Source organism: Miniopterus natalensis, chromosome 7 (assembly GCF_054644295.1).
Source record: "Miniopterus natalensis isolate mMinNat1 chromosome 7, mMinNat1.hap1, whole genome shotgun sequence".
NCBI lineage: Eukaryota > Metazoa > Chordata > Mammalia > Chiroptera > Miniopteridae > Miniopterus > Miniopterus natalensis.
In genome coordinates, this window is record NC_142087.1 from 5489319 (window position 1) to 5510428 (window position 21110).

A 21110-nucleotide genomic window follows, 5' to 3' on the forward strand; every position below is an offset into this window, starting at 1 on the left:
AAATACTTCAAAGCAAACAACATTTAACTAGGAAGTAGGGCCCTCAACAAAAGTGTGAGAGAAGCTTTGGGCAGCCCACCTCAGTATCTTTAACTCTTCCCCTGGGGGGGGGGGGGTCAGCTTTCCCGCCTAAGTATTACACAGGCAAATAAACTTTACCTAGTGCCTACTGTGTGTCAGGCACTCTGCTAAGCACTTTAGCAGTATTTCTAATTCCATCTTCTTAATAACCCTGAAGTAAATATGATTAGTATCTTCATTCTGGGTTAAGTGACCTGCCTGGGGTCACAGATCTCATAAATAGTGAGGCCAGGACTGAATGCAGGTCTATCTGGCTCTGGGAGAGTATGCTATACAGCCTCCTCTGCTCATTTTGGTCTCCAGGGTGTCCAAAGTTCCTCCTTACATTTTAAAAGAATGAGGGAAAAACCTGACATACACTGAGCATCTTTCATATGCTTTACACAAGCTCTCTCTTTCAGGTTCAAGTAACCCTATGACAGGGATGTATTATCTCCATGTTAAGATTAGCAAACACAGACTGAGAGTTTGAGGGCTCTTAACAACCTTTTAATCTGCCTGTTACTCAGCAGATGAAGAAACAAGAGCCCCAGAAAGATCAGGTGGCTTGCTTAAGGCACAAAGCTAGTTACTGTAAGAGCTGAGATCTGTTTCCCAATCTGCTGCCCTCTTTAACTTTACGTAAGCAGTGACTCTGAAAGGAACTAACATATTAATAATAGAGTAGGACTGCCAGGCACTTTGCTAAATGCTTTACATGCTGTACTCAACTCTGATCTAGGGGATTCCCAACACTGCAGGTCCAATCAATGTTTTCTGCTAACATTTTACCAAAGAAGGGGAAAAAGACTTAAACTTCACATCTACCAGATTTATAAACTAATTAACATGTTCCTATACACTCAGATGAATGGATATTACAAAAAGAAAATTCAAAAAGATTTGGAAAGTCTTTCAAAGAATGCACAATGGGTTCCCACTGCGTAATGGAATAATACATTTCAGTAATGGCTATTTTCACCATTTTCTTCTCAAATTCTGCTTCCTTAAGAGAGCAAGTGTCCCTGCCAATAAAATTTAAACTAAGACAAGATAAAGAGGAAGCAGGGCACTATCAGTGAAAGGGTACAAAACTTCAGGTACACAAAAGGAACAAGTCCTAGAGATGTATAGCATAGCACGGTACCTATAGGTAACAATCCTGTATTGTGTACTTAAAAATTTGCCAAGAGTGTAGGCCTGATGTTAGGCGTTTTAATCAGAAAACAAAAACAAAAACACACACAAAAGGGGGGGCAAGATAAGTAATCAATATGAAGATTAATAAAAGTATTCAATATTTATTACAACGGTAAGAAAAGTAAATTTAAAGAAAAGCTAATGTTGAACAGATAACAGGGTATGAAAAGGGAAAAATCGGGACCAAGAGCCTGGATGAGACTGCCAGGCGCCCTGTGACAGAGATTTCACCTGAGCGTATAGCAAATGTTTGCTTCAGCCATTAAGACTCCTCTATAACAGACACCTTTGTTTCCACAGAAGTTATATCTGGTCAAAACCAAAAGTGTTCTTAAAATAATAATGCCTTTTTAGTTAGCATGACATTTCCTGAAAACAGCATAATAACTTTAAAACCCATGGTTACAAAGTAAATAATAAAGAACATCAAAAAAAGGTATAAATTCAATTGTTCCAACAAGGGGAATAATTCATCTAAATAATTAATGAAATGCAAAGCATGTCAATCTGCCTTATGCTCTAAGTATGAAAAAAATCATTTAAGTCAACAATAAATACTCCTCTAATATTACAAAATTCCCAGTAAGACGTAATACACCTGAAACCATTCTTCCTGGTCACTAAAGTCTCCATGATATATTAGATAAAAGATGATTCTTTTACCTGCTTTGTAACGTTAATTAAGTACCTAATATGTGCCTGAAACTCACAATCAGTTTGTTTTGCTTTGTTTCCTGTGAGAAAACACCCAACAGTTACCAGAGGCAGGAAGCAACCTGGGGATTTGGGGTTCCAGACCTGATTCTGGCACTAAGTAGGAAAGTTGCCTTTTAATGTCTCTGGACTTCAGATCCTCAAATTATAAAAAGGGTAAGAAACCTCACCTTGCCTCCCTCTGTAGCATTACCAAATAAGGGAGCAAAATATGAATGTGCCTTTAACAATATTAAATGTTATATTACCCTGATGTGATGATAATATTACCATCAGAAGCTAACAGAAGCACAGCAGAAGTGAAGGTTAACTGCTCTTTTGGCCTTCTCCTGTCTCTGGATTATTTGTTATTGTTTAAAGATCTAATAATTTTTTTTTTTTTACAAAGGTGTGATTAAGAGTGAAATAATAATAAAATAAGTAATAATACTTAATACACAACAAACCAAAAAAAGACAAAACCAAACAGAAGCAGTCTTACAAATTCCCTGCTAGTAGAATTCTACCATAGTTCTAAATGGTAGAATCTAGAACAAACTTGGTTCCCCCACCTCCATTTCATTTCATACTTCCTCTAACCCTTTGGGAAAAGTAGGACAGTGGTGTTATGCTTGCTTTTCACGGACTACAAACCTGAAACTCACAGAAGAGAGTAACTTGTGCAAGGCCATTCACCCTCTTCTGACACAATTTAATGTTCACTCTATTGGTCCATGTTATAAGGTACCCCTATTTTCAAAAAACTCACTTCATGTGATGTCCGACTTTCAGGCTGATGAAGTAATTTTATCACTCATTTGACATAGCTGGCAACCTCTCCTTTACCTAAGGAAATGCCACACTGGAGACTGCGCTCGCAAGAAGTGAGAGGGTGGCATCTGTTGGCAAAAAGTGTGCACTGCAATGGGAGTAGAGTAATAGCTGCAAGATTTGAAAACTATCAGTAACATTAAGTTTATGACATTAGAGATGTAAGGGAAAGCAAGCAAACACTGGGAAGTTATAAAAATGATACCCATGACCACTCTAGGTAATCAATTTCTAACCAGTAATATAGTTCTAATTCCTTTTTTAAGGATAGTTTTTAAAGCAGTCTCAGGGGGAAAGTTTTCTTTGGGAATGAATCTCGGTTAAGTAAATGGCAATCACTGGGGAAGTGGTTTAAGTTACTGAAATTTACCCCAAGAACAATGTTTCAAGAAAGAAGGGGAGAGTGGAGGGAAAGAGGAGGGAGTGAGCACTGTGAAGTGCCTGTGATATGCTGAAGGCACTTTATATGCATCATCATATTAATTCTCATATACACAGAATCTATCCTATAGGTACCAGTCTTACCTCCATTTTACAGATGAGGAAACTGAGGCACAGAGAGGAGAACAAACTGGCCCAAATCTACTCAGGATTGGACCCTAAAAGCCTTACTGTAGTGATCTTAACTACCAGGCATACTACTGCCGCAACCAAAATAGCAGTCACTTAGCTACACATAGGTACAATGTATTTCCTTACAAGCTGACCCAGCTGCAATTTTACAAGAACTTCTAAACAAATGTAAAATCTAACATGTTCCTGTCTAAAAACAACCAATACCCTGAGCTGTGTCTTTTTCTCAGTGGCAATACAAGAAATCACCATCAATCAGCTTTCTCCTGTCTGAATCTTCTCAATACTTCTCTTCCTTCCACTGTCAGCTGGAAGTCTCAGTAATATCAGCATCGAACTCCAATAGTGAGAGTAAGAAAGGACAAGAGACATGGCTCCCATTCAGAAGTATGGGTGCTTGGAGCAAAGGAAAAATGATGCTCAATTCTGTTGTACTTCATTTGAGTGGTGGAGCATCAGGATTGGGGGAGGGGGGGATGATATAAGGAATATATCTCAGGTAATGAGAAAAGTTCCACATCATGTTTTTTCTTTCAAAGGCAAGAGGCTACAAAAGCAAATGCTACTTTCAGAATTCTAAGAGAGATTCTTCCTTTGGAGGGGAGGCAGAAAATTGGCATAAACCTTTTCCCTGTGCTCTTAACATTTCATGTCCCAGGAACAGACCGAACTATCAAGAGTCCATGTGAGAAAAACATGGGAGGTGAAGCTGAGAAGAAAGGCTGCAGAAAGTATGTTTGACAGCTCAAAAAGAGAAGAGGGAAAAGACATATCTGGGTGAATGATCACAATTCGAAGTCATGGCTGTGGATTCAGCAATAAGAAAAATAATTTGCATTCATCTCAGCTGAAAATTTAAAACTGCTTTCTAGATTAATAATTAATTTACATTAAAAATACCTTTTAGTCTTTGGAACCTTCTGACTGATGAAGAGTAAATAATACAAAACTTAGAGTTGTTTTTCTTTTCTGATTTCAAATTTAGAAAAATTAAAATAACTGAACCAATTCTTGCCTTAGTTGAAATGAGATTCAAACTTAAGAAATTTCAGGTTCTGATTACAGCAATTAGGAATTCCAGGCCTGCAGGGAACTCTTTCACTCAATACCATCCTGGCAGCATTTTGATACCTGGGCATCAGACAAACAGGGAGAGTGATTACTCACACTCCTGTGACACAGGGGTTATGACTAAATTAGTCTCTTTAGTTTACATAAACAGCACCAGGCTGTGGCAGAGGCACCTCTGACTAAATCTACTCATTGCTCACCATCATCACCAACATCAGCGTTAACTAAAAAAAAAAGAAAGCTCTACAGGCTTAAAGTATGTAACTTGCTTCTCAAAACTAACAGGCTAAAGCATGAACCCCCAAAACAAAACAAAGGTAATGATTATAAAAAGTTTCATTCTCTATTTACAAATAAGTTTGTGAAGGATCAACTTTAAAACCACTATGAACAACCTGCCTGTGGTCAGAGGACTGGCTGGATGAGCTGCCGTACACTGAGGAGGCCCTCTCTGCACTGCGACGGGGTGAGTTCTAGGGCACGTAGGTAAGTGAAAACAGACGTGGACTGAAGTAAGTATGGCATTCTGCTGCTTAGTTAAAAATGGGTGTACACATACACATGTATTTGTGTGTTGGGGTGTGTGTGAATAAACCAAAATGTAACAACAAAGGGGGAGGAGGAGGCCCTGGCCAGTGTTGCTCAGTGGGTAGAGAGTCAGCCCAGGCACAGAAGGGTCTTGGGTTCGATGCTTGGTCAAGGGCATGTACCTGGGTTGCAGATTTGATCTCCAGCCCAGGAGGCAACCAATTGATGTGTCTCCTCTCATATTGACATTTCTCTCTCTCTCTTTCTCTCCCCCCCCCCCCCCCGCCCTTTCACTCTCTCTGGAAAGCAAAGGAAACCTCAGGTGAGGATTTAAAAAAGAAAGAATAGAGAATAGAATGGTGGTTGCCAGACACTGGGGATGGGGTAAATGGAGAGCTGTTGGACAAAGGGTACAAACTTCCAGCTATAAGGTAAATAAGTTCCGGGGATCTAATGTATAGCATGATGACTATTATTAACAACACCATATTACATACTTCAAAGTTGTTAAGAAAAAAGATCTTAAAAGTTATCACCACAATTACAAAAAAGGTAATTATGTGAGGAGATGGAAGTATTAACTAACCTTACTGTGGTAATCATTTCTCAATATATACATGTATCAAACGATCATGTTGCACACCTTAAACTTACATATGTTAAATGTTTAGAGTTGGAAATATGCGAGATGAGCCTGGAGCATCTCATTATTAAAAAAGAAAAAAGCAAGGAAGCTATCAAAAACTACTGGATAGTATATACCTCAATAAACCAGATTGGGGGGAGGAGGGAACTACTGGCATTATATCAAGATGGGAGAACTTGAACATAAAAATATAGTAACTGCAAGGCTCAAAATACACCAAACATTTTTAAATCCATGAATTCATAATGATATAAACAAAATCAGTGGGGTTATCTTTGGAGGCTGCTAGGGAAACAACTCATTATTTTTGAAAACTGGTAAATAAAGGGAAAAAATTAAGTATACACTCTGTTTTTCCTATATAAATTATATATGATACCTACATAATTAATGAAGTGCTTCACTATAGAAGAATTTCAGTTGGTAAATGGAGAAGGAATGATGAAACATCATCATTCTGTAACCTCTAACAAAATAATGCATCTAGGCAATGACCCTTAGTGGCTGATCACAGAAAAAGAGAGAGAAGCATGTATCCAGATATTTTGAAACTCTTGATGAAAATACACATGACACCTACAAAATATCCTTGCCAAAAAGAGTTGAACCTGAGTCCTATCAAGCTTCTAAATCAGCAATCCTCAAAGTGTGACCTACGAACCCCTGGGAAATCCCTGACGCCCTCTTAAACAACCTGTGAGATCCAGCTATTTTCACATTAATACTAAGACATTATTTGTCTTTTCTACTGTGCTGACATTTGCACTGATGGCACAAAAGCAATGGTGGGTAAAACTGCTAGCCCCTTAGTATGAATCAAGAAGTGGCACCAAGTGGTACTAGTAGCTACTGCATTCCTCAAGACCACGGGTTCCATTAAAAAATAATAAGAATAACAAACTCCCTTAGGAATGTCCTTGATGAAGTAGTAGAAAAGTATTAATTTTACTCAAGCTTGACCTCTGAGTGTATGTCTTTTTAATAGTATCTGTGATGAAATGGGAAGTCTGCATAAAGTGCTTCTGCTGCAAACTGAAATACAATGGCTGTCTTGAGGCAAAGCACTTGTGGAAATAAGCTGTAAGCTAAATTAGCTTCTTTTTTCACGGAACACCATTTTTACTTGAAAGAATGACTGACAAACTGTGGTTATTCAGACTTGAGTATTTGGCAGGCATTTTCACAAAAATGAACTAAGTGAGGTGAGCTGTCACTTCAAGAAAAACAACAGAGAGTGTTGCCAGTGATAAAATTCAAACTTTCAAACAAAAATTAGAATTTTGGAATTCTACCACTATGAGCTTGACAGCTTCACTCAGACACTTAGAAAATTTTCTGATAAGATTAGTGGTAATTTCAAGGAATGTGATTGTTTTTAATATTGTATAATAAAATAGGCTAACATTTAGAAGACTTAGGTAACTCAGGGAACCAATATTTTCCAAATGAGCAATGCATGAGATTACAAAATCATGTGTGAGTAAAAGTCCATTCAAAGTACAAGACAAGCAAATCAAAACCACAATGAGGTACCACTTCACACTAGTCAGGATGGCTATTATCAAAGAGTCAACAAGTAACATGTGCTGGTAAGGATGTGAAGAAAAGGTAATTCTTGTGCACTGTTGGTGGACTGCAAATTGGTGCGGTCACTATGGAAAACAGTATGGAGATCCCTCAAAAAACTAAAAATAAATACATCATAAGACCCAGCATTCCACTTCTCAGTATTTTTTCAAAGAAAATGAAAACCCAAATTCAAAAAGATATATGCACTCCTAGGTTCATTGCAGTATTATTTACAATAGCCAACATATGGAAACAACCTAAGTGTCCATCAACAGATGAATGGATAAAGAAGATGTGAGAAATGTGTGTGTGTGTGTGTATATTACACAATGAAATACTACACAGCAACAAAAAAAGAATGAAATCTTGCCATCTGCAACAACATAGATGGAGCTAGTGGGTATTACGCTAAGTGAAATAAGTCAGGCAGAGAAGGAAAAATACTGTATGGTTTCACCTATCTGTGGAATCTAAAAACAACAACAAATGAACAAAGAAAACAAAACAAAAACAGACTCAGAAACAGAGACCAAAGAGATGGTTAACCAGAATGGAGGGATTTGAGAGGATGAGTGAAAAAGGTGAAGGGGAATATAGTTAATATTACTATGATAATGTTGCATGGTGACAGATGATTACTAGAATTAGTGGGGTTATCACACTGTAAGGTATAATAATGTCAAATCACTATATTGTACACATGAAAATAATATAACTAATACTATAATTATACTATAACTATACTCAAATATTTTTTCAAGACAGATTAATGGATTTTAATATTCAGAATAAGAAAAGTTCATTGATATAGTTTCAGATTCCACATTGCAACTAATCTTTAGGAAACCACCCGGTTCAATTTCTGTGTAGCCTGAAAGAAGAATATCCACAATTATCCGAAAAGTCTATTAAAATACTTCTCCCTTATCCAATTACATTTCTTAGGTCAGACTTTCTTCATATATTTCAACAAAAATGTGTTACAATAGATTAAATATAAAAAGCAGATATGATAATCTAGCTGTCATGTGTTAAATAATACAAATGGAAAAAAATGTAATAATGCCATTCTTCTCATTTATTTCTTTTTGTTTGGGGAGATATGGTTATTTCTCTTAAAAATATGTTCTTTATATTAATGTGTAATGGGTTTATTATTTTTAAATGAATCAATAAATTTTTAAAAATTTCTCAGTTTTAATTTCTAATTCAGTATATATCAATAGATATAACCCACATAAACAAAAGTGGCTGGGGTCCTCAAGAACATTTAAAAGTGTAAAGGGGTCCTAAGAACTCTATTCTAGATCAAATTGCCAATATACAAGAAATTAAAAAAACATATTCAACAGACCACTTAGATGCACTTAGCGATATCCACAATGTGGGAAACGTATGGGACAACAACTGATTTCAATAATATCAAAAAGTGTATGTGTGTGCAGGGCATGAAGGAGGTCGGACCTATACATTAAAAGTATTTAAGAGATCTATCAACTGACTATAATGTATGAATTTTACTTGGATCCTGATTCAAACAAACTAAGTTGGCTGGTTAGCTCATTTGGTTATAGCATGGTGCTAATTCAAAGAAACTGTAAAAAAAAAAAAAAAAGGCATCCAGCCTGTGTGACTCAGTGGTTGACCATTGACCCATAGACCAAGAGGTCCCCAGTTCGATTCTTGGTCAGGACACATGCCTGGGTTTCAGGCTTAATCTCCAGTAGGGGGTGTGCAGGAGGCAGCTGATAAATGTCTCTCTCTCATCAATGTTCTATCTCTCTATCCCTCTCTCTTCCTCTCTCTCTAAAATCAATAAAAACATATATTTTTAAAAAGTATGAGATGACTAGGAAAAACTGAACAGTGACATGGTAGGTATTTTATGGCATTAAAGAATCATTATTCTTAATTTTTAGAGGTATGATAAAGGTATTGTGGTTATGTTTTTTAAAGGGATCTTTATAGATACATATGGAAATATTTAAAAGTGAAATATGCCAGGTATTTTTTTCAGAATAATCAAGTGGTGAAAGTGGTGGGAATATTAAAAGTGGAGCATTAGTCATGAGCTGATGACTGTTATAGTTTAGTAATGGAAACTTCATTAGATTCTATCTTACCAATGGAGGCTGGGGTATTTAAGGATATCACTAATTTTTAAAAATTCATTTTTAAACAAATGGACCATAAATTCAAAGACTGAATGTTTTGGGAATGTTTTTTTTTTGTTTCTATAAGATGGCAGATAAAGTTTCAATTTATAGATACCTGGGTTCCCACAAAACATCAAGTTGCATCCTTGAGAATATTAATTTGAACATGGTATATAAAGCAGCTGTTCTACCATAGCAATCATGACTTTAAATTTTAAATAAGGTAATAATCTCATCTCCCACCAAATGTCTAATTTCTAAAGTGTATAGCCAAAAGCAAAAAGTGTAACCTAACAAAAAAAAAAGTAATTATGTCCTAATAATTTAGTAAAGCTTCTTTATAAAAACCCAAAGAAATCTCTACATAACCATAATATTTGGAGCCCCAATCTAGGAAAAGATGGTGAAGATAAAGTTACATAAAATCAGTGACTATCAGCCTCCAAGGGAAAACTGAGACCTAAAATTTACCCTTCCTTACCACGAAAAGCTATGAATGGCTTATAACTTTACAAGGGAGCAAGCAATCTTGTTCGGGTTCTATTACTTTTATCAAATTAATTTCAAATTAATAGTTTAATGGTTTTATATCCTCATGGACCCATTATCACACAACTTCAGAGAGATATTAGATTATTAGCTCTTTTTGCTTCCTTAGAATTCTATTTTTAATTTCTGTGACTCACCAAAGGAAAATCTAAAGAGACCACATGTTTCCAGCAAAAGTGAGGGCACACTGGGCACTCACTTATTTCACCTGAAAGGCTCTCCTTCAGTCCCTCTGCCCTCTTTCTCACCCCCCCATTCCCACTGTATGTTCCAAGTACAGTTTCTCAGTAATTCCTGGCATTCCACATTCCTCAACGCCTCCACACTCACACTTCCCTCTCTGCCCAGAATGCCCTTTCCCTCCTCCTCTAGCTGAAGAATTTCTATTCATCTTTCAAAATACCCTTCAAATGAGACTTCTTGATGCCTTCCCTGGGGTTCTTATTCCCTCTTCTGGCCTCCTACAACACTTTTTATATGCACTTTATAAACAGAATTTACCGGAATAGCCTAGAGAGACGCCATACAGTATACGTGGTTAAGAGGATGGGCTTCTGGAGCCAACTGCTTTGGTTCAAATCCCTGCTGTGCCACTTACTATCTGCATAAACTTAATTAATTACTTACTCTCTTTAACCTTCAGTTTTCTCAACCATAAAATGGCAATAATAACATTGCTTACCTCATGGGATGATTGTGAGGATTGAGCTAATAATGTATTGAAAGGACTAGTACCAATGCTTGGCACATAGTAAATTCTCAATAAATGTAAGCTATTATTATTATTAGCACAATGTATCAAAATTATTTGATTATCTTCTCTGCTACACTATGAACTCTCTCAGGGTAGTGACTGCATGTGTTGAATTAATTCAAAGACTATATCTGAATTTAATTGGAAACAGTGTACCGACCTTAAGCCAGGCAATTGCTAGGTGTTAGGAATACAAAGATGAGTAGAATAAAGTCGCAGATGTCAAGGATCTCTCAGTCTTGCCTATTCACACAAAGCACACATAGAGGACTGCAGTGAACAGATGAAGTTAATATGTGGGGGCCAGCTACTATCAACTCTTTTTATGGAATAAGTCATAAATCTGGAAACAACATCATTGAATAAACAGGAAACTTACTCCAAAACCTGAGGATGCCAAGAACTAATAATCAATAATACTTGCAAAGTTAATAACATTGAGAAGTACTGTGGTTCATCTAGATCTGCAGATGCTCTGGCTAACTCTAGACTAAAACCAGGAAAATCTAAGAAATTAAAAAAACGTATTTCCCTCTTTTTTTAATTTAAGCAATATGTTAATTAGTCATACATTCTTGCTGTAAAAACAGCTAAAACTAAAGTTCCTCTCCTCAAAGGTAATGACCCTTAATAATTGTATGTCCTCTTTTACTAATCTATGCCGCTACATGTGTGGTGATATGTAGGAATATGTAGCATGGTTTGTGGCTTTTTAAAAATTTACACAAAGAGTATCGTCTTGTTTGCATTATTTTGCATTTTATCATTATTATATAATAAATTCCTATATACACACAGGTATGTTTCTCAACTCTTGTCTCTGTACCATTGATCTATGTTCTGTTTTTGTGCCAATATCACAATACTTCCACTACTGTGGTTTTATAAGTTTTGACATCTGGAAGTAAGTCCAATTCCATTGCTCTTCTTGCTCAAAAATATCTTGGATATTTTTAAAGATTTACACTTCCATATAGGAAGCAATCATGGCACAATGTTTAGACATATCTATCTAGGTTTTCGAGTATGGATATAAAATCATAAATAGTAACATTCTCTTATCATTCTAACATTCTTCTATCTCTAGTAATATTCTCTTTCCTCTAGGTGAGTTTATTGGTTATCTTCTTCCTTTACTAAGGTGATCAGATTTGCCAAATGTTAGGCCCCTCCAAAGAACAAGCTTTTGGTTTTACCAATTAACTTTTTCATTTTCTATTTCACTAAGTTCTGCTCTTATCTTGTTTAAAATTGATTTTTAGAGAGAGAAGAAGGGGGGAGAAAGAGACATCAATTTGTATACCTCTGGTCTGGACACATTCAAGAAGCAACCAATGAATGCACGTGTCCAGAGATCAAACCCACAACCCTTGGCGTATCAGGATGATGCTGTAACCAACTGAGCTACCTGGCCAGGGTTTGCTTTTATCTTAACTACAAACTTGATTGTATTCTAAAAAGAAAATACATTTAAGGCTATAAATCTTCCTCTGAGTACCAATTTTGCTGCATCCCACAGGTTTGAATTATAGGGATCTGAATTTTGTAGTTTAATAATTCATTTGTAAATAGTTTGAAAATTTCTATTTTGATTTTATCTTTAAAGCAAGCATTATTTAGAGATATACTTAGAGATATTTAGAGGGATAAAGTGACTTTGGCTACTTTATTACTGTTAATTTCTTATTTTATTATATAACAGTAAGTGAATGTGGCCTGTATGATTTCTTTCTCCTCCCTCCCTCCCTCCCTCCCTCCCTCCCTCCCTCCCTCCCTCCCTCCCTCCCTCCCTCCCTTCCTCCCTCCCTCCCTCTTTTTCTTTCTCAAACTACTGTGGATATTCTTTTCTTTTTTAAATTACTGATTGTATTAGTCTTGTTTTTGTCTAACTGAAAAGCTCACTTTTTAAAAAGAGTGTTTAAGTCAACTATGATCATTTTGTCGCTGCTACTTCTTCGTATTTCTGTCGGTTTTTGGAGAAATATATATGCTTTACAGGAATCATGACTTACATCTTCTGGACCAAATATATCTTTTAGCAATATGTATCTCTTTCCCACACAGTATTTGCTTTTCTTGGATTCTATTTTATTTGATATTAATATTGTTTGGCCTACTTTTTTTAGTATGTGCCTAGTGTATCTCTTTCTATTCCTTTGTTGTAAACTTTTCAGTGCTTTTTTTTCTCTTATAAACAGTATTTAGCTGTATTTTGACTGCTGTTTTTATCCAGAGTCTCTGTCTTTTAACAAGAGATTTTAACTCACTCACATGTACTATGATTACTGATGTGTTTACATCTGAACTGCTATCTTGTGTCACTCTGCTCCAGCCACATCGGCCTTCATTCCTCCCTTACATACATCCACCACATCCTGCTTCAGCACCTATGTACTTGTTTGTCCTTCCACCTGCCTCCCATGGCATGCTTCCATCTTTGTTCAGGTCTTATCCCCTGCAAAGCCTCCTCTCACATTATCTCTTTACTGAGCTTTTTTCTTTAAATTATTATTACCCAAATTGATATATGACCTGACTCAATGTCTGTTTCCCTCACCACACTTAAGCTCCAGGAGAGCATGAGCCTTGTCTGTCTTGTTCACCACTCCTGGCACCCAGGCATCTTAGACTAAAATCTCAGTGTATTTTTGGAGGATACATGAGTCAAACTGGATTCAAGTTTACAGCTTTAGTGGCTTTACAAATGGCAAAATGGAAGGGTCTGAATTTTCACAAAAGTGGCATTCATTTCCAAAAATGCAATCTGTTTAGAGAATATGAAATACCAATTTTAGAAAATATCCTCAAGCGTTCTTATTTGCACTTAATCGCTATATATATTAAACATTAAAGGAAATCTATGTTGCATTTTCAACTTGGCAAATGAGGCAATTCCGTTTTAGAAATGCAACAAGTATTGAGTTTCACATGAAAATATAAAGATTTCTGTCAGCATTACATCCTGCGATTCATGATTAAATTACTCCCTATTTGCCATTTTGGGCAAAAAGTTCATTTCAAAATAGCAACTGCCTTCACAGGAAGAAAGAGAATATTTTTTCCATAATTAAGTACTGCTGCCAGGAAATCAGAAAGTCTTTGTAGAGACCGTTGAGGGAAATATGTCAGCCAGTCTGACACACGCCCTTCTCTAAACTTAGTGAGATTATCCAAAGTACTTTCTTCACTCAATGGGCTGACTCTTTCTTTGCCAGATGTCACTCACAAATGTGCATTTTCCTTATCTGATACCTCCAATAAGAGTACAGGAGACTCAAAGGGGAGTAAAAAGAAAACTTAAAAATCATGCAATATTAATAACATACCAACACATCCTTCTCTCTGAATCTCTATAGCATCTGACTGGAAAGAAAGAAGAAACCCATATGAGCTTAGTGGGTCAGAATCATGCATGAGCCTGTCTCCAGAGGCTCTGACTCACTGCGCTAGCGCCGAGGCCCAAGAGCTGCCTTAACTCATTATTTTAAATTGCTATTATCTCTCTCTCTCTTCCCCTCCTTCCCTTTTTCCCTCCCCCACCTCTCTCTCCACCCTCCTACACCACCAATCTCCCTTTTCTGCTTTACACAAGGTGTCCCCTAAAAATGAATACACACTTTGAACAATTATTAATTCCAACCTGGAAAGAAACATCAATTGAGCTATCAGCTGTTAAAGTGTGTATACTTTCCTTTTTTTATTTTTATTTACTTATTTTTTAAAAAATATATCTTCACTGATTTCAGAGAGAGGAAAGGAGAGGAAGAGAGAGAGATAGAAACATCAATGATGAGAGAGTCACTGATCGACCCACAACCCGGGCATGTGCCCTGACCAGGAATCAAACCCCTATCGCCTGGATCCTACGTCGACGCTCAACCGCCGAGCCACGCCCGGCCGGGCTACTTTTCTTTTTTAAAAAAATATATCTTTATTGATTTCAGAGAGAGGAAAGGAGAGGGAGAGAGAGAGAGAAACATCAATGATGAGAGAGTCATTGATCGGTTGCCTCCTGCACGCCCCCGACTGGGGATGGAGCTGCAACCCGGGTATGTGCCCTGACCGGGAATCAAACCACGATCTCCTGGATCCTAGGTCGATGCTCAACTGCTGAGCTACGCGCGGCCGGGAAAAGCGTGTATACTTTTCTTTGGGACACTCTGTATTTTTTACAACACTTAACACTACCTGACACACTATCTGACACACACTTCCTTATTTTCCATCTTATAGAATGAAACCTCCAGGAGGGATGGAGTTTTGGCTAGTCTATTCACTACTATATTCCTAGAAAAGTGTCAAGCACACATTGATACTCAAAAAACTAATAAAGAAATGAGTGAACAGATAGTAATGACAGATGATGAGGCCTAGTAGATAACAAATAAATGAATAAATGAACACAGGAGATAAAACAAATGAACATGGGTTCTAACATGAGTTCGGTGCCTAATCAGTTAAATAACTTCAGGTGAGTTATTCTGGTCCTCAAAAAGATCTCTATCATTAGCTCTATAACTCTGACACTCCTGCCACTCCACAAAAGTAGAAATTATGTTATGGGAGAGTGACACCATTTCCTCTAAGCCAGTCAGTAGGATAGTGGAAAGCCAGGAATAGAAAGGCCTCCCAGAATCCAAATATAACGCCTAAGCTCTTATAATCAACAACAGAATTATGACAAAATTTAAGAATGTAAAAATTAAAAAAAAAGAACGTAAAATTAAATATTCCTAAAGAGAAAATTTGTTTTCTAAAAATATTCAAAAAAGGAATGCACACTCCCCAGCTTGCTTTTTTTTTCCTCTAAATTTTTTATTGCCTCTACTCATTAAATCTCTGTGAACATTAACAAGTGTCTGTGGCTGAGGGAGAATGTTCCATAGCAGAGAAAGGAAAATACACACCCAGTTTTTCATAAGAAACTTTGGACCAACTTAATATTCATCCTTGGGCAAAATTCAGAATAACCCTCTCAGAAAGTCTAAAATTAGGATAATGGTTAGCAAAACAACAAAGACACTACAAAACAGCATTAACTGCCCTCCAGTCTAATTCTTAAATAAAGCCTCACGATCTCAAACAAACTATTAAAGATTGTGCATTTTCATTTGATGACTGAATGTTTCTTTTACCATTACCAATTTCAAACTAATGAAAGAAAAATGGCAAGTGAATAAAGGATTTTTAAAGTGAAAAAGATGCCACTAATTGAGAGAGCCAGAACTGCTCAAATGTCAGTCAAATGTTGTCTCAAACTTATGAGGCCCTCAGCCCAGGAGCTGCTTCCAGGGGTGGCCAGAGGAGACTTGAGCTGCACAGGAAAACGCACAGGGACTTTCAGTGAAATCACATAACTAAATGTGTGATATTTCAAATCGCTTTCCTCAGTACACATAACCATTTACTTCCAACACTACTTACAAACTCATAGTCTCCGTCCTGTGGTACTTTCCAGTCTGAGGAGTTCTTCAGTGGGCCGGGTACACTCTTGCCAAAACTATTGATCTGATTCTCCTTTTCTTTTTGTTCAAAGTATTCAAGAAATGATGGTTTTGCAGGCTGCATGGTCTCATCCCTTCCTGAAAACCAAGAAAAAGAAAAGGTAAAATTTAATGTCTTAGATTTCAGATAAGTTTAATAAATAGGTCTGTCTCCATCCAGATGGGTTCCAGCCTCTGGATCCACGGCTTTTGGTTAGATAAGGACTTCTTCAAAAATCTAATGAAAACTGCAGGAAAATGCACAAGTGTTCACTGAAAATGTTTCTTACAATTGCAGAGGATTCACAGGCCTCCTAAAATACATACAAAGATCTCCTCAGGGTCCCTTTCTCTAGGTGGAAAGACTTGAGTGACACAATGACTGAGTAAACTGCAAATAATACTTTTGGGTCCCTTATAGCAAATAGTTTCTGTAATATTACACTGAAAACAGAGGGCAAGCAAACATATTTATTAATCATCTATATCCATAGTGTTCTCCACAGGCACTGCAGTAGGAAGGGGGAGTGACTCAGTAGGATGAATCACTTATTTTCATAATCTCAATTAGACTAATGAAAAATATGCATGAAGAAGAAAATACAAGTAAATTGCAATCCACTCTATGAAATATTATGTAACCTATAAAATACCACTTATAAATGGTTTATGCTAAAGTAAAGGGGGAAAATGGGATACAATAGTATATATACCGTATGATATAAATTCTGTAAAATCATATTCACAGGAGAGAAAATAAAAAGGCTGAAAGAAAATATACCAAAATGTCAACAGGATTTGTCTCTGATAGTAAGATTGTAGATGATTTTATTTACTTCTTTTAAACATTTTTCTTTTTTACTTTAAATAATTTTTAATTTTTTAATTACAGGTTACATACAATATTATATTAGTTTCAAATGTATAACCCAGTGATTAGACATTTATATAGCTTATGAAGCGATAACACCCCGATAAATCTAGTACCCATCTGACACCACAGTTCTTTTAAACATTTTTTAAAAGAAAACAGTACAGGATATATATTAAATAGATAGAACAGATCATAAGAATTACAGCTGCACAGAAGACAGAGAAATCTTGCAAGCTGGGGCGGTCAGGGAAGACATTCTTAGGTTGGGCCTCAAACCATCCTTAAGAAAAGCATCAGCAGTTACCGAGCAGGGCAGTTATGTATGAGAGCAGAAGATAGCAATTACTAGTTACAACAAGTAACAATAGCAAAAAGAACAATTTTACCTGGCATGACTTAAAAACCTAGCTAGCTCAAGGTACCTATCTCATATGCTGAAGGGGCTTTGTGCTTGTGCTTAGGAGTCTAATACTGGAAAGTACAGTTTTTATTTAGTGCTTTCCATGAACATGTGGGTCTACAGCCCTTCTCCTCAGCAACCAGGAAAAAAGACTAGAAGGTTCAGAGCCTTAAGAAGTGGATAGGCTATGTATGGTGCCAGGTGGGTACTAGAGGTATCTGGGGGAGCACTTCTTAAGTTATATAAATGTCTAACCACTATGCTGTACACCTGAAACGAAAATAAAATAGTATTAAATATAAGCTGTAATTGAAAAGTAAAATTTAAATAAAAGATATCTTGGTTTCATCCTATTTCTGAGCATGGTTCTGTGCTATCCAAATAGCATTCCAGTAAATTCACAGAAGAAAGGAGGAGGAGGAGGAATGGGTGGGGAGGGGTCTAGGCGATAAAGAACAGGAAGTGTTTCTCTCCTGGAACCCTTGTTCCCTGCAATCTTATCTCCTGACCTTGCCTAGTCCAGTTTCAAGCCAGCACCATTACCGCCTCTCAGACATCTGCCACTTACTATCTCCACTTCGAAGTGCAACAGCAGCCAATCCCAGATTTGCCCACCTTCAGATGTTGCCAGTAGCTCACTTCACTGTTTGTTGCCTCCTCACTTATTAGGAATTAAACAAAATATTTGCTATATGCTGAGTGCGTGTTTTCTTTTGTTTGTTCTAGGTATGATGTTAAGTGCTTTTCATGTTTACCATTCATTTTTTAAGTTAAATTTAAAGTATTATTTCATAAGATGGTTCTGAAGGAATTACAACAAAATAAAACTTGTAAAAATGGGAGCGTTTGGGATTTGCTGACAGGTCAGGAAGCTAAGTCCTTCTGATTAGGCCCCTTCTCTGGGAGCACTAACTCTGCAGCAAGCCCACACATAACCCAGACATCAAAAAGGAGTGTCCAGAGAGCCTCCTTGAGCCAAGTAACTGCTGACATATGAGGTGTTCAGTGTACTTTTATACAAAATATCCTCCCTAGATACTCTGACCAGTTGAGCAGAGTAGAAAGTCTGGAAACAAAATAGAAAGCCCACATGGCTATCCAAGCAACTGGGTAGTTATTTGGAAAACGATTAAATTGGATCCACACCTCATACCTTAAACCAGGAAAACTCCAATGGAGAAGAGTTCTAATTGTAAAAATGGAAATCATAAGTACCAGAAGAAACCATGTGTGAGTACATTTAAAACCTGGGTGTGGAAAAGGCTTTCTAACTATGGCAAAAACCCAGATGCAATAAAAAATGGATAGATGATAACCCTTTGTGTGAAGAAAACATCACAAATTTTTAAAAATGAATAGGCACACATACACGATGAACCAAGACAAAGGATGAACTGAAAGACAATGTTTGCAACAAACATTGTAATTTTTTTAAAGAATTTTCTTTTTAAGAGTTCTTTATATATTAGACAGATAAGTTCCTAAATACATAAAGAATTCTGAAAAATCAAGAAAGAGAAGACCAAAAAAAAAGGGGGGTGGGGTGGGGGGCTGAAGACCTGAAAAGACAGTATGTACACAAAGATATCCAATTAGTCCTTAAACATGAAAAAAATGCTTAGGTTCATCCATAAAAAGAAAAACAAATCAAAACTACTTAGAGATGCAATTGCTTACATTTCAGATTGACAAAAAATCAAAAGCTTGACAACTTTTTATTTGCTGGTAAGCATATGGGGACACGCGCTTTCCTGCACTGCTGAACTGCAGTGCAAAATAGTTCAAGCCCTACAAAGGACATTGGGCAATATCTAAATATCAAAATATGAAACAGGAGAATGTCCAGAAGAATCCTGTGGTGTTATATTTGAACTGAAAGTATTAACATGAACTCATAGTTTACTTTAAAAGCATATTCTGAGCTTTTTTCATTAAAGGCTTTGAAGCAACACCACCCTATTACCAATGAGCACACCTAGAGCTCAGATCTGGGTTTCTAAAGACCATTCTCCACTCAAAGGAACTAAGGCTTCTTAAGAGAAATAGCTAATTCCAGGTATAGGGAAGAAAAAATATAAAACGGGCCTGGACACCTTTTTGTGTCAAAAAACGGCAAGCAAGTATTCAAAAACTGATGGGGACAGGATACAGAAGCCACCTTGAGAGGCTCAACTGGTAAATTCTGGGACACTTTCTCAGTGAGCATCAAAGATTAAACTGAATAAAAGAACCCATGAGCTCAGGGTAATAATCTGAAAGTGAAGAAGGTTGGGGAGAGAAGGGAGAGTTCTTCTTTAGAAAAATTGTCACTTGACAACGGTAGAATGGTAACAACAGAGATGTCCTGTCCTGGCCAGTGTGGCTCAGTGGTTAGAATGTTGGCCCATGCACTGAAGAGCCTTGGGTTCAATTCCCGATCAAGGGCACACACCTGGGTTGCAAGTTACATCCAGGCCCCGGTTGGGACACATGCAGGAGGCAACCAATCGACGTGTCTCTCTCACATCGATGTTTTTCTCTCTCTCTCTCCTCTCCCCTCCCCTCCCCCTTCCCTCCCTCCCTCTCTTCATTCTCTCTAAAACTCAATGGAAAAAGTATCCTCAGGTGAGGATTAATGGAAAAAAAAAAGAGAGAATATTCTCTTTCTTAGGAAATTCACACACAAGAATATCTCTTGTCTTAGAAAATACACGCTTACTGTTTAAGAGTAAGTTGCATATATCATACACCAACCTCTCCTCATTACTTCTGTCATTTCATGTTTGTTTATCCATCCATCTTTATATATGCACAGAAAAATGACTGATAACAACTTCTGGATAGAAATAACAGGTAATTTAAAATATGTTCTGTGGAACTGCTACAAAAAACCATAAGGACACTTTGTTAAGAAAGCACCATATCTAACAATAAAAATTGTATAATTAGTACTATGTACTTCTATGATGCTTGATTAATTCCTTTCAGGTGCAATACTGATAGATTTTAGAAACTCAGGTCTTTAAACCAGGAATGCCCTGGCCGGGGTGGCTCAGTTGGTTGGGCATCGTCCTGTGCACTGAAAGTTTGCCAGTCTGATTTCTGGTCAGGGCACATGCCCGGGTTACCTGCTCAATTCCCACTAGGAGGCGTGCAGGAGGCAGCTCATTGATGTTTCACTCTCACATTGATGTATTCTCTCTCTTTCTCCCTCTCGCTTCCACTCTCTCTAAAAAAATCAACTTTTTAAAAATCTTTAAGAATAAATAGGTAAAACATGGCATAAACATCAAAGGAATGTGTCTGTTAGTATAATCATTTGTCTAACATCTATCACTGTTTACATGAAAAAATGAGAACATTTGCTTTCACATGACAGTCTCATCACAATTTCATGACCAACGTGAAAGTAGGAGGGAAGAAAATGTGCACTTATTAGTCACCTACCAGGTGCTAGACAATGTACTATTTTCACTTAATCCTCATGCCTTTTGAGGTATGTATTGCTACTTCCACCTTATAGGTGAGAAATTTGCCTAAGATTTCATGGCTAGTTACCATCAAGGAGAGAATATGAACCCTCATCATCAGGTTTTAAACCTGGTTCGCTGTATCTCATGTTGCAAACTCTCTAAAACCAAAATGAAAATTCCTGACATGTCAGAACTGCCATTAAGTTGAGTGTAGAAAGAGCAGGGAAATGGAATTTTCCCAGTAACCTTATCTTTGAACTTTCCTTTCAGC

The 21110-nt window shown here is 37.0% G+C and overlaps 1 protein-coding gene across 1 annotated transcript in view; it reads right to left on the reverse strand.

The window, feature by feature from the left end:
• The window catches only part of STK4 (serine/threonine kinase 4), an 86163-nt gene that overhangs the window by 23967 nt on the left and 41086 nt on the right, over positions 1-21110 (reverse strand). Inside the window, exon 10 of the mRNA XM_016204857.2 lies at positions 16055-16212. Within this exon, the coding sequence (XP_016060343.1) occupies positions 16055-16212 (158 nt within the window). The remainder of the gene's footprint in view (positions 1-16054; positions 16213-21110) is intronic.